Source organism: Sycon ciliatum, chromosome 2 (genome assembly GCF_964019385.1).
Source record: "Sycon ciliatum chromosome 2, ocSycCili1.1, whole genome shotgun sequence".
Taxonomy (NCBI): domain Eukaryota; kingdom Metazoa; phylum Porifera; class Calcarea; order Leucosolenida; family Sycettidae; genus Sycon; species Sycon ciliatum.
Genome location: NC_088644.1, coordinates 5,218,187 through 5,232,671, shown reverse-complemented (window position 1 = coordinate 5,232,671; position 14,485 = coordinate 5,218,187). Strand labels below are relative to the sequence as shown.

Here is a 14,485-nt window from a genome sequence, read left to right as displayed (position 1 = left end):
CTTCAACTGACAGCTCCGGCAAATGGCCCGTTGATGCACATGCACCAAGCCATGCCAGTAATCAGCAACCACACCTTGTCCGCACACACCATCTTCTTCAACAACATTACCGAAAAATCAGTGAGTTCATAGAGTTATTTCTACAAGCTTAGCTCCGCTGCAATGCCAAAACGAGAGATGACATAGCCCTCATAGTGAACTTGCTATCGTTGAGGGTGATGCGATGTGTGAGAGAATTCCAGATGCCCTCGATAAGTTCCAATACGGCATCTTCCTAATCCTGTACACTGCACACTGTGGCATTGAGCAGTCTCGGCGCAAGACGAGGGCCGCTTGATTTGTGATAATCTTAAAATTCGCCTCTTTACTCTGCTGCATACGTCTATTGTTCTTCTGAACTAACTTGATGTGTGTAGGTTGACTTGTCGACCTGCGGTAAGACCAAGGGGTGCAGCCGTGCCCCGGCTGGGTGCCAGTCTGCCGAGGAATGCTACTATGTGTTCACGCAGCAAGTCAGTCAGCACGATTCCAGCATGGTCGAGTTTGAGCTGACTGGATATGTACATGGCTGGGTGGCCATGGGTTACAACTTCAACTACACCATGGTACGTTGCTGTACCTTGTCCTTGTCAGTGCTTATTCGTTATCAGAACATGCCTTTAAACAAAATTCTGAAAAATGTCTCCAAAGTCTTCACCTGAATGTTCAATTTACTTCTGCATCAGTTGTCAGATGATTACCTAAGAGCTTTTTAAGCCAGTGGATACAGAAAATCAGAAGCATGCCGGTGCTCCATAGCTTGTGTGTGTGTTACGAGTAGATGAGATTCTTGACACAAGAGGCTGCGCTGGGCAGCAATGAGTGCACTCAATGATGGCCGAGAACACTCGATTGCACCCGACCTACTCAATGTCATGTTTTACCACAGCGTCGCACTGTGACGCTGAATTTCATTAATTTAACTGTGCTGCATCACCGAGTCGTGCTGTGCTGTGGTCTGGCTAAATGGAAGCGCTCCACCTGCCGGCCATATTGATTTCATGACTATTCCAAACACCCACAGTTGAACAGCCCATTCCAATGCAACTTATAAGTGTAGATTTCGGCACATGAACGGGAAACTACATGTAGGTGGTGCGTAAGCCTCCCAATTGAACTAGATGACACTGCCCTTCTCAGGTCCGTGTTGTAATAAAATGTAGGGCGTTCTCCAAATTCTTGACTATTGTTGGGAGGAGACTGTCATTCTTTGTTGCCCTTGCTTGTTGCAGTCCTGGCTACATGTAACTTTAAGAGAGTTGCCACAACTTTCTCTTGACTTGAACATGTAAGATAATCACAGCCATCACTGTCGCCCGGCATTAATGATCATCATTTTCTTCTCCTTGTCATTTTCTAGAATGGTACAGATGTTGTCGGCTGCCAGATTACGCCAGAAATGGACCGTGTCGCCGTCAAGAAGCTCCACAACGTCAACCACACGAACCTTGTCGATGGCAAAGACACCGTAAGTACAATGGAGCTTGGCGACACCGCAGGATAGATGAATGTCAAAGTGCTACAGTCCAAGTGCCTTGGTCAAGAGCTTGGCATGCATTGGTGGCTAATGGAATCCTATGTCAAAGAGAAAATCACCCTACATTCTCTATTATAAAGCGCTGTGCTTACTTGAGTATATTTGTTCAACACCCATCAACCCCATGCTTATACATCTAATGCCAGTGTCCTGCTCATGTTCTGCTTCCGCCTTGCAGCAACACGGCCTCATGCGTCCCGAGGGTCGGTTCGTAGATGAGCGCATCCACTGCCGGTATGTGCTTCCCTGCGTGTCTTCTTGCATGCTGGGCTAGTTGCCATCATTACTATGGTAACCAATGCCCCATGTGCTGTAGAAAGCAGGGAGTAGTAGTACAATACAATAATTGCACTTCTCCCTGATAGAAAGCATAGTATACTTTGAAGGCCCTGTGCTGACCATGCTGGGTAGGAATGACCCTATATCCCCATGCTGGGTAGGAATGACCCTAAATCCCCATGCTGGGTAGGAATGACCCTATATCCCCATGCTGGGTAGGAATGACCCTATATCCCCATGCCCCTGTGCTGACCATGCTGGCCATGCTGGGTAGGAATGACCCTATATCCCCATGCCCCTGTGCTGACCATGCTGGGTAGAAATGACCCTATATCCCCATGCCCCTGTGCTGACCATGCTGGGTAGGAATGACCCTATATCCCCATGCTCCACAGTGACCAGTACTAGTTCACAATGCCGGGAAAGCTCCTCTTCGTGGCCGGTTGAGCACTTTCAAAAGTCAACGGCAGCTCGGCTGTGTAATCGGACGCTATGCTAAAACAAGGCCGTCGTGTAACCCTATGCTCAGTATTGTCTGCTTCACATTATGTTCTGATGTTCTTAGGTGGGCACGGTCGATCAAGCCAATCGAAGGCGATGCGTTCAGCAGGGACCTGAGCCTGAGCAGCTACATCATTCTTGCTGGAAACGTCAATGCAACAGGTGAGAACGCAAAAATGCCACGCCGGGCACAGTAGGAGCGTGTGTCACCACTTTCAGCTGCTGTGCAGCGCACACACAATGCCGCACCTCGTACCCAGACATGCATTTCTGACACTAGAGTATAACATCGCAGTGACATGTTTAAAATTTCATCATTTTTAAATGATTCTAGCTTGATCTTCTGATTGTCTCCATTGTGGATTGTAGCTCCAGCAAACGAAGCCCTTGGTCACATGCATAGTTATCCACCTATGATCCTGCCCGACATGCATACCGCCATGGATCATACATTCAACTACAATGTGAGCGCGGACAGTCCGGACAGCCCGCTGGACACGAGTGCGCTGTACGAGCATGCGGAACGGGCCGAGGAGCCCGCTCCAGTACAAACGCCGCTGGTAAGCAATGCGTGACTTGCATGTGTGTACACAAGTGTGATTATTTGCATGTGCATGTGTGCATGTGTGTTTGCCGGCGAAAATGAACTGGAGTAAAATCAGAGAAAGCGCATGCTAAGTTAGCTGCTCTCAAAGAGCAATGTGTGTCACTTGTGTTGGGACGTGCAATGGCATTGGCCAGTCAGAACTGAGAACTCGAGGCACATTTTGGTGTCTCCTGCAACCCCATTCCCCATGATTATACGTGTATGTTGGCATGCCCCCCCCCCCCCCTCCACTTCATCTCACGCAAACATAGCCAATCAGTACAAATTCTTCAAGGTTTCTTGATCAATGTGCGTGCGCATACAGGCGATTGACCTGAGTGGCTGTGGAAAGACAAAGGCGTGCAGCCGTGCTCCGGCCGGCTGTGAGTCGGCCGACGACTGTATCTACGTGTTCACAATGTCCGCCGACAACGCGGGGGATACGGTGACGTTTGAGCTGTCTGCCGTGGCAGCCGGGTGGATTGCCGTGGGCTTTAACGTTAACTATAGCATGGTAAGTGAGAGTGTGCTGCTTCGTCATGTACTAGTAAGTAAGTCAGGAAAGTTCGCACGTCCGCGTTACCACTGGCTTACAATTGTGTTGAGAAACACAACCAGCTTAGAGAAGTACTAGTACTAACGTGACAGTCGACTCCTGATATAACGAACACCATTGTGCAGGAGAATTATATCTTTATAGCCAAAGTTCGTGATAACAGAAATGCACTCACTCCATACAAGCAGCAAGTCATGAATGGCAAGTGGCCCATGACAGTATGAATGCACTTGGTTTAATACATGCGGCCCTATAATATTTGGTTTGTCATAAACAAAAGCTGTTCGCTATAAAGGGTCATTTTCCAAGGGTTCAAACAGGGACATGGACAACTCGCTATATCACGAAAATTGCTACTACCGTAAAGTACCGCCAGAGCGCCCCGCCATCTCATCCTTTCGTGGTCGTGTTGTGGAGGTGGTCTGCTGTCTGTAGGTCATGCGACATGAACCTTGTACACACATTGCACGTTTTGCAGTCAATCCGTACCTTCAAGAGGACACAAGCTCCACACAAAAACCTGCCAAGTGTGACCTTAGTACACTAAGATTCTCACATCGTACACACTTCTTTGCACTCTGCCATACGATTTTCATTTATCTGGCTGTAAAATCAAGGTGGGGCGCTCTCGCGAGACGGGGCGCTCTGGCGGTACTTTACGGTATATGCGAGTTCGTTATAAACGGAGTACTTCAAGGAAATAACTAACTTCAATTCACTTTATCATGACGTGCCAACTGCCAACTGCTCTATTTTGCTACCTCATACGCATGCATAGGCTGTGACAAAGTAGTGATAATCCTCCCTTTGTTGCACGTGCAATCATCGGGCCTTCGTTTATTGGGTACAGCTACTTGTAGTGTTGATGATCTAACATTAACAAGATAGCATTTCATTTCCCCTACAGAATGGAACAGACGTCCATGCTTGTCAGCTCACGCCAGATAATGAAAAGGTGGTGGTCAAGAAGGGCCACAACGCCAACAGTACTAACTACCCGGACAACCCGGATAACATTGTGAGTAATGCCAGTCGCCAGTTGCCAGTGACACGGTTGTGCATGTCCTTGAACACATCACGTGTGGTGTACTGTGGTATTGCTGGTGTGTACGTATGAGCATGGCCTGACATGGGACTACGTGAGAAACCGATAATGAGTGTCTTTTATGAAGACCTGCTTTAGTGATAGAGTGAATAGAGATTATTCTTGCTGCTATCTACCGAAGAAGTGTCGGTATATCCAATCTCCACTGTACAATGAAAACTATGTACATTCTGCACATTTGTGTTACCATGATGCCAGGGTTTCGGACTGACAAACACTGCCGGTGCCTACGCCAACGAGCATATTTCTTGCAGGTGAGGCCACTGACGTTGAATATTCACAATGTGCACTGTACTATTGGCTTGCTGTCGATATGTATATAAGTATGTAGGCACATGTATCTGTACATAAAGGATCACGACAGACCGATAGTAGATCCGATACCTCTGTACGACCTGATTTTCAAAGACCGTTTACATGCACCAGCAGTTCTGCATAAGGGCTGCACCGGAAGCAGTGGCCATCCGTGTTGCACGACCAGCGACTGGCTTTTAGTGTACCAAGTGGCACATCTGACCTGCATACAGCGACCGCAGGTGCTGCCCTGACTAGCATGCTTGACTGCAACAGGGCGTGAGTGCGCTCAGAAGCGAGCGCATGCAGTCAACGCCGACAACGGAAGTCGTTATCTTTATTTTACTTCACCATGGGTACAGGCATTGCCGCCTTCTTGACTGACAAGTCACAGTGCAGGGTGTGCTGCATGCACTAGAGTTACAGCCTTACAGGTGTGAAAAACCGCGGGTGCTTTGTCCGCATGCAAGTTGTACTGTACGGCTGGACAGCTGCAATCATACACGCGTATATGAAGTGCATCTAAAACATTGCTCTGTGCCCAACACTTGAGTATACAGAGCTATGTGCGCACGGCGCGGTATGCTACGAATGTCTGGGTCCTACTATGGGACCTTGTTCTAATGTTAAAGACCACTCACTGCCTTTAAAGACCGCTTTTTGCTTGCACAATGGGGCAGTCATTTGAACCAGGTTACTGGTGAACAGCACTTACATATCTGTGAGCTGCTTCTATCTCAACCTTTGCACTGCGTAGCAGGGGGTGTCTTGCTGCTTTTGCATAAGAATGGGAAATCCATCAATTATCTCTGTGACTTGTGCATACGTTTCACATATTTCTTCTTCAGCTTCACTCGCTCGGTGAAACCAATTGCTAACGACCCTACCAGCATGGACTTGAGTCAGCCACACACGTTCATTTTCGCATTGAACGTCAACGGAACAGGTGAGACATATACAGGGTACAGCTTTTCATGCGTTGGTGGCCACAACGTTGGACCGGTAATAACCAGACCAACCGAACCAGTTCCGGCGGCCATGCACAGACAATCAATCTCAGTTGCTACGTGATGTACGCATCATACTGACCTGCCCCTCCATTACTATTAGGCGAGATGTGTGTGTGTGTGTGTGTGTGTGTGTGTGTGTGTGTGTGTCTGTGTGCACGCGTGCATGTGCAAACACGCATATGCGAGGCCACGCAGATTTCTGGGAGGGGGTGGATTGCAAGCCTGTGTTGATGACCTGTTATCATTCTAAACCCGCTACGGCAGGGAAATCTCAACTACACTCAAACGCCTCTTATCCGGACGCCTCAGATACGGGCACGTCTCTCTACCGGGCACCTTTAGCTTGAGTTCCTATAGCACAAATACTTCGAATTTGGGGGTTTTGAACTTTTTCCGTATTCTGAAGTGCTTATTTTTCACTGCCAACCTATGTAATCCACACATTTTTACCAATGGGTTCCTTTTGTATCCTGAACATGTGCAATACGTTCCAAATACACTTCTTCAAAAAGTGATATGATACATGGTAGATGAGTTATTCTGAGATACGGGCAAATCTGAGATACGGGCAGTACCCGGTCCCAAGGTGCCCGGATAAGAGACGTCCGAGTGTACTGTTCAATCCTATGTGCTCTGGCTCCTCAAGTGTTACGGTAACCTCTGCTCACCTGACTTCTCCTGACCTCTGTGTATTTACAGCCGCAGCAACCATGCCACTGGAGCATAAGCATAACCACTACGAGCCACTGGCTCTCCCAGCCCAGCACACGGCTCTGGAGCGTACATTCAACTACAACGCTACGCAAGTGGAGAAACGTCACCAGCGCCGTCACCCCAGCAGGCCTATCGCAGTGGACGTTGTCTAACCGCAGCACCACCACCACCAACAACAACAACAATCAGAGCTACTTTGTCAAGCCCACTCCCTGTCTTAGTTTTAGTCAATGTGTAGCAACTAGCCAATATCACTAGTCATCACCCTCTCTGCACAGAAGGTTGCATCTGCAACCTCCCTGATATATTTGTGGCACAGATTTACTCTCTCTCTCCTCTGAACTGAAACAGTGCTTACCCATTGCACGTGGCACGGTACTTCGTCGTTTGAACCATCAAAAATAGCACTTTTGTTCTTGGTACATCCCATTTTCAGTTTGTTCATTCCACGCTGCCATCTTTGGATGCAGTGAGGCTACAGTTTCGACTCTGGCCATCGTGAAATTGAAGTTGTATTGATACTGGATCAATTCACTGTGTTCTACGACTGTCAGTGAAGAACGCAGTATGTCCTTTTATGAGAGCTGGCAGGGGGCTTCTTGGACCAAATAATTGGCGACTATCGTAAATTTGTCGGCTCGGGTGAACGAATGGAGCACACATGCACGCACACGCACACGCACACACACACACACACACACACCTTGACCTTGACAAACAGCTGCCGTTAAACGGCTAAGCTGCCCTCGTGAGGAGGGGAACAAAGGGGTAGCATCACGGCGTCGCGGCAGAACATCCGGCCTCATGCCGCTGCAGATCCTGCTGTCTGCGATATCTCTCGCCGCACGCACAGCAGAACTTGAACTCAAGACGCTCCCTCGCTGTTGGTCGCTTGCCACGCTCGCAATTGTGCCGTTTAAATCCAGCAGCAGATCAAATCAAAAGCACCGGTTACATGACGGGCAGTGGAATGGGCAACAATGTCGGTGTTGAAGCACTAGGCGAGGTGCAGGATCGACAGTGTCTGAAGGCTGTTGGGAGGAACCTGCGAGAGGGCACTTATGTACCTTCAGCCCACCAGCACTCTTGAACCATCTACCACAACGCTGACACGACTTTGCACCAGGCTGTTGGCTGACAGGAACTTCCTGTCACACACACACACATACACACACATACACACACTGTACTGTACTGTACTTGTTGCTCACTGCCAGAACTGGTCACGTGAGTCCCCCCGGAAGAGGGGAGAGAGACTCAAAAGGAATCTTGGAAAGATGACTCAATTGGTTATTGAACCGCCCAACGGCCGACACCCCCTGAAATCCCCAAAACTCTGGGTGGACTTGAAAATGATCCCACTTATGGGCTCACCACACCTCAGTAAGTGGGTGAGGACAAGGTGCAGAAAAAGGATTGACGGCATCAGGTATCCGTCCCGGGATCCAACTGCAGTTGCCCCTGCCCCCAGTGAAGGTAATATGTGCTACTAATGTGAGTGGCTAAGGGGCCGTCCAAGGTTACCAATAATATTTTCAAAACGAAATGTTTTCGTTTGTGGGTGGGTGGGTTTGATGGAGTTTCGTTTTGAAAACAATCATTGAATGCTGATGGAGAATGCCCTGTTACTTCTGGGTGTCTAAAATTTACATCAATATTTTATTGGAATTCGTTTTACCTGCAGAAAAGGTGGGTGGGTGGGTGGGGGCTGAAAAATACTAAAACTTTTCGTTTTGTAAAAACAATCGGTAACCCCGGACGGCCCCTAAATCAGAGTGGATCTGATAAAAGCTTCACTAGCACCATTGATTACACAAGAGTTAATCTAGCCAGAGTCAGTCCATGGTTAACAGGTATGTATACTTCAAATAGAAAGTATATGAACCCTGGAACCAACAAAGGTGGCAGGTACAACATTACACCTTCAAGCAGCCGAGCCTGTTGGCAACAGACCCAACACAATCAGGCATAAGTGTACCTACCAACCGAACTAGCTGGCACACACACATACACACACACACACACACACACACACACACACACACACACATACATACGCGCACACACACACACACACACACACACACACACACACACACACACACACACACACACACACACACACGCCAACACTAAACCAGCCAAAGCAGAACTTTATTAAACCAAAGGTATGTTCAGAGTACTCTGGTGAAGAGCTACAGTACGTCAGACTGCTTGGTTAAGAATCGGGACATTTACGAAGCAGAGGTCAAAAATCAACAGCACGTGGGCTAAAACATCATTAAATTTTATAAATCCAGATAAAGGACTGGACTACTGCATGTGCATTCACTTTACTGAATAGAAATAAAGTTATAAAAGTAACAAAACACATAGAAACACATGTGGACGATGACAAGATCACAAATGAGAACATAAATGTCAGAACAAGAATCAAACAGACGAATGGTGTGCGGTCATTTCCGCCTAGGCTGTTGTAGCCCCTGTGTGTCCTCCGATAACATTAACTAACGTCAGAACGTGTGCTGAGTTGGCTTGTCAATGCCCACGATATGGACGAGCATGCTGAAGCATTGATGGGTGCAAGGACTCTGCCTGGCACTTTCCGGGTACAGGTGAAGCGAATAGAGAACAAGAACTGAGAGCGGATGAGGGAGATTGCCGATAGGGACAAAACCGGGAGATTGAAAAGATTCTTTAGGAACTTTGAATGATGCTGTATTAAAAAATGGCTGCAAATTGGTGCAGATATGCTCAAAGCAAAGAGCAGTCCATTCACTAGAAGAGTATCAAGATAGTTTGGTCATTTGAAGATCAGGACAAGAAGGTGTTGGACTGTTGCTCGCTGGCCGTGATAGATATTTCAGCCGAAGGGCGGGGAGAGAGATCAACGAAACCTCCACAGTCATGTGGAGATGGTCATTGGTTATTGGCGACACAGTACTGCTCTGGTCGCTTCAAACTGCCGCTTTGCCTCAGGATCATCGCCAAAGTCACGGCGGCGTTTAGCAAGAATGGCTGCCACCGGCTTCTTGCCTGGGTCATTGTTCGTTGCCAGGTCTGGCTCAAAAGCACGTTGAGCAAGATCACAGCCCCAAACGACAACGGTGTGAAAGTAGTTAGGAACCTCAAACGCCTCTTGGCGCTTGCGTTTGGGCATACCGGAGTGGTTTGCGCCCTCTATCCACACCATCTCTACCTTGGTGGGTATGGCCTTAATGGCCTTCTTCATCACCGTCTGATGGCACATGGGGTCCTTGGTGCCGCTGGCAAACAGGACGGGCGAGGCGACAGTCGGGAACGCCGTTGTTCTCAGGTCCGTGCAGCTTGCGTCCTTGTGCAGTGGGTACGACAGGCAGATAGCGCCGGCGATCTTCTCCTTCAGATCCTCAGCTGACGCCAGCTCCAGCACCACCCGTGCACCCATAGACCGACCTGAGGCAGCGAGACACAGACGTGTTTGTTCCCACACAGCCTCCATCCACTCAGATATATACTCAGGTCTATTGACACCAGTACGTAGATGTGTTATTGATGTTTAAAGTCAAAAGTGAGCCCAAGCAAGCGTGCACAGTCACTGACCGAAAGGGGGGGGGGGGGGGGGGGTCCATTATTGAATGTCATGTACGCCATGTACTTCAAGTGTTGTCGAATATTCATGACAGCTCCACTTGCAATCCACTCATGGCGATAACATTGAACCGATGAGGAGGCACGTGGATTTACTACCTACATAATGTGTCTCAATGGTTCGGGCAAGCATTGCCAGACACACCTGTATACGTTAGACATGTACATCATTCACATGACAAGGTCGCCTATTGGGTACGATCATCGATCACACGCAAGAGCTGTTCAGTACACACAACAGCGCCCTGTGATAGCACAACCAATGTCAACCATAGTTTAAAAAATATTCAAAACAGCAGAAAGGCGGCCACAACAATCATGCCCGGCACCTCTCGACCCACACCCATGACTGATTCTTGTTTGGACACTTTCTCATGATTACAAGCAAGTATCCAAGGCAACGGGTCCATAACCGTGGATCTGCTCATCGTGTGAAATACTTTTATACCGTATTATCTCTAATATAAGCACGGTCCTTTATTTTTTCAATGTGCCTCCGCCCTGTGCTATTAATATAATGGAGACGTTCCTTTATTGGAGACTGTTCCATTATTATTTCAACCTCATTTCAGAGGCCTGTTGCCATGCCAAATTCATGTCAGACACACACATTTCAGGGTTTTTTTTCACCGGTACAGATAATGAATTTACACAGTGTGCTTATAATGGAGACTGAGCACTTTATTTTTTGAATGCCGCCCCAAGGTGTTCTATTATTGGAGACGTGCTATTATTGGAGACTGTGCTTATATTAGAGATAATACGGTAAGTCAGTGGCCCAAAAGTAGTAACTCCATAAAGGCAAGATGCCAACCACTGCATGCCATAGCGGCAAGGTATGGTAGAGGCAACAGGAATTGCACACAAAACAGCAATTGAGCACGACCTACCTCCCACAATTATTTTCTCCACACCACAATCCTGCTGCAGGAACCATTCCTGCATACACCAACACACATACATACACACAGCACACAAAATAATACTGCTGTAAATACAGGTCATTTTCTCCGGCTGCTCATCTCCTACCAGGTATTGGACGCTGTCACCCCACACTTCACGTCCACACACACACACACACACACACACACACACACACACACACACACACACACACACACATACACGCACGCACACGTACATACGCACACGTACGCACACACTAACACAAACACACACTAATAGCCTACAGTCAACTTCGCTAATAACGACAACGGATATAACGACATTTCGTGAATAACGACAGAATTTCCATGCCCAGAGCAAAGTCCCGTCTAACTGTAATACATATAATGAGACTTCGAGTATAAGGACACTTTTCTGATGCCCCGCCGAGTGTCGTTATACGCAAAGTTGACTGTACTCCGGAAAATACGGTAGCCATACAAAATGTTGTGCCAAGTGCATGGTGAATAGCAGTTCAGTGTGCCAGCACTGAGAAACATGCAACGTGCAGCGCCGTGCAATGCCCAACACTACACACACACTACACGAAACACATCTGCCGCCAGTACTCACAAATGGCCATCGTGTTCGACACCCACACACGCAATGCTTACCAAGACTTTCCTGTAGATTTCGGCGCGCTTGTCGACAAGAGGTGCCTTGTAGGTGAAGCGTACACTGTACATTCCCTGTCTGGCAAATTCCATGGAGAGTAGTGTGATCTGCTCCTCGTCCAGGTCCCCTCCAGCCCCATGGGTCAAGATAACACCGGTCTTGCTAGTGTTCTTCTTACAGATGGGTGAAACAAGGACGGCGCGTACCGTCTTCTCGTTACCAATGTCGATTGTCTGTGTGCGCAGATTCGTACAGCACATGGAAAGAGGATGCACCAGAGTCACCACCACATCCCACAGACAGACAGACACACACACACACACACACACACACACACAAACACACATACGCATGCACATACACACGCGCACACACACACACACACACACACACACACACACAAACACACATACGCATGCACATACACACACACACACACACACACACACATACACACACACCGATCATCTTCATTCTTCAGTATATTTTCGAACTGAAGTTCAGTTCAAAACAATCATCTGCAGGTCAAGCCGAACCATCTTCGATTCGAATCAATGCTGCAGACCATAGTCCATACTGGCATACAGACTGAATACAGAGAGTGCTACGTACTCGAAGGGTACACATGAACTACAGGTCCACCGGAACTGGTCCGGTTGGTCAGCCCATCGCCGGACCAACTTTTGGCCACTAGCGTGTGTCTGGTGCTCAGGAGGTCAAGTGTACCAGCCACATCATGCCCAAAGTATGAAAGGCTACTGCACTGCATGGCCGCGCCAATCAAAAACTGCTGCCGGCGGTCCCGAACTATGATCGTTAGTGCATGAAATCCAACCTGGTGGATGTAACACTGCTTACATTATAGTGCAGACACGACCCCATCATGCCACATACATGTACAGTGTGTACAGGCATGTGCACTGGGCTGTACAATGTATTTTTTCTCTCTACAAAATCCACATATCTCCAGACACTGGGGTGAATGATGGAGTGTGGTGGTGGGGCCCATTAAGGGACCATCGCAAAAGTTCGCAGAAGCCCCTGAAACGAAGAGCATACGTTTGGGGGGGAGGGAGTCAGTGCGAAAATCGCAAACCGGGCTTCAATTCAAAAAAGTATTGACGACATAATTATAGGAGCTGTAGGATTAGCATGCCATCACAGCCGGCGTAGATCGCTTGAATGTGAAAGCAATATACACCAATCAACGTTCATTGTAATGCTCAAAGGATACAACTGCATAGCTCTAGCTGTTCTCGTTCTTAGATCACCCACTGCAAGGTGATATCATCGTTGCATTTATAAAGTGCTGTACATTGTTACACACTGATACAACAATGCTTGTGTAGTATTATTATAATAATTATTATGTGTGAGCATCCAAGTGAAAAAATGAAGCCCATATTGTGACTGTCGTTTCGTTTGAGGGGGGAGGGAGGGGGGTCAGGCCCGAAACTCACGGTCTTCGTTTCGGGGGCTTCTGCGAACTTTTGCGATGGTCCCTAAGCTCCGCCGACCAAAGGTCTCAGCTTCATAGCTCCATGGACGCACCATAATAAGCATAACAAGCATGATTTTGTTTTACGAGGCTGCATTTCACGCTGCCGCCCTTTGCAACCTGCCCAGGCCGCGGGGTGGCTGATGGAAAATTCAACTCTCAGTCTCAGGCATGACTCCCTATTGAAGTTTGTACAGAAATGGTAGTTTCCACTAATTCCAGGTTTCGTTTGCATGCCATTATTATGTGACGGTATGTGCGATTGCGTGAGCCAGCATGTAATTCACTCATACCGTAGGCGCTATGTCTTTTGTTGCAACACACCGCAAACTTCAAAGGTCGCTGTGTGTGAGCTCATTGTAAATGCCATCTTCAATAGAAATTTAATGGCTCCAACTTTCAATGATTTCGAGTGCCAAATTTGAGCCGCTGTGACAGTATGTCAATAAACGGACTTGGCCTCAATAAAATAATAGGATGTATAAATCGGACTGCTGCAGGTCTCTGGAAGACACAACATTCCCAAACTAACTAACTTGAAGCTATAGTCACTAAGTATGGTCAACGCAGTGTGGATTTGATTGGCCCTGCTCAGCAGCCATGAACCGGCTCGAGAAGCAATGAGCCTAGTCGTCATGCCGGCTGAGAAACAAATTTCTTGCCACTTGAAATCATACCTTCTGCTCATCAACGGGAAATACTGGAGCATCATCCTCTGCCGCTGCTGCCGCACTTGGTTTTGGTGACTTCGGCATGGTACAGATAAAATGTCCTCAGCAGACACTCGCACAGAAACTGAACTTCGAGTCGAAGCCGGGAAGGACGAACAGAGAACAGAAAAAGAGCACCAACACTCAACACTGCACTCCAACTTTCTGCAATTTTTCAGTCCAAGAGAAATTTCGTTCACGGGTAGTGGCACGGACGGTTCACGGAGCCTATCAAAACAAGTGCATGGAATCAGTGTGAAGCAGCAACCAGATCAACGACTCGAACGAGTAGGCGAGTGTCGTCTGTTGATCGCGGATTTGGGAAGGGTGGAGGTAGCATGCATTGCATAGGGCATGCATGATGACTAGTGACATGCTAACGTTTCAAACCAATCAGAGTTTCCCACCAAAAACAGTCCTTGCAAAACTTTTTTTCCAAAACCAGGTTTCCCCATACGTACATACG

The 14,485-nt window shown here is 47.9% G+C and overlaps 2 protein-coding genes across 2 annotated transcripts in view; one reads left to right on the top strand and one right to left on the bottom strand.

Moving 5' to 3' along the window:
* Positions 1-7,147, top strand: part of LOC135808374 (uncharacterized) — a 12,408-nt gene extending 5,261 nt beyond the window's left edge. The window contains exons 6-16 of the mRNA XM_065321557.1: positions 14-120; positions 417-605; positions 1,400-1,507; positions 1,755-1,810; positions 2,421-2,518; positions 2,726-2,916; positions 3,268-3,456; positions 4,406-4,516; positions 4,802-4,857; positions 5,746-5,843; positions 6,607-7,147. Coding sequence (XP_065177629.1) covers positions 14-120; positions 417-605; positions 1,400-1,507; positions 1,755-1,810; positions 2,421-2,518; positions 2,726-2,916; positions 3,268-3,456; positions 4,406-4,516; positions 4,802-4,857; positions 5,746-5,843; positions 6,607-6,773 — 1,370 coding nt within the window. The 3' untranslated portion in view covers positions 6,774-7,147. The remainder of the gene's footprint in view (positions 1-13; positions 121-416; positions 606-1,399; positions 1,508-1,754; positions 1,811-2,420; positions 2,519-2,725; positions 2,917-3,267; positions 3,457-4,405; positions 4,517-4,801; positions 4,858-5,745; positions 5,844-6,606) is intronic.
* A 1,607-nt stretch (positions 7,148-8,754) lies between these two features.
* On the bottom strand, positions 8,755-14,349 carry LOC135808372 (testis-expressed protein 30-like). The gene is made up of 4 exons (XM_065321555.1): positions 13,987-14,349; positions 11,811-12,044; positions 11,142-11,190; positions 8,755-10,056 (listed from the first exon to the last, which is right to left on the bottom strand). Exons 1-4 carry the CDS (start codon positions 14,062-14,064, stop codon positions 9,548-9,550), a joined length of 870 nt encoding a protein of 289 aa, XP_065177627.1. The 5' UTR covers positions 14,065-14,349; the 3' UTR covers positions 8,755-9,547.
* Between the last annotated feature and the right edge of the window lie 136 nt (positions 14,350-14,485).

Excerpts from the sequence above, each read along its gene's own strand:
- LOC135808372 (XM_065321555.1), bottom strand. The coding sequence starts at position 14,064 with ATGCCGAAGTCACCAAAACCAAGTGCGGCAGCAGCGGCAGAGGATGAT. Across the intron at positions 12,045-13,986 it reads TTCCCGTTGATGAGCAGAAG|ACAATCGACATTGGTAACGA; the intron begins GTATGATTTCAA and ends CTGCGCACACAG. Across the intron at positions 11,191-11,810 it reads AAATCTACAGGAAAGTCTTG|GAATGGTTCCTGCAGCAGGA; the intron begins GTAAGCATTGCG and ends TGGTGTATGCAG.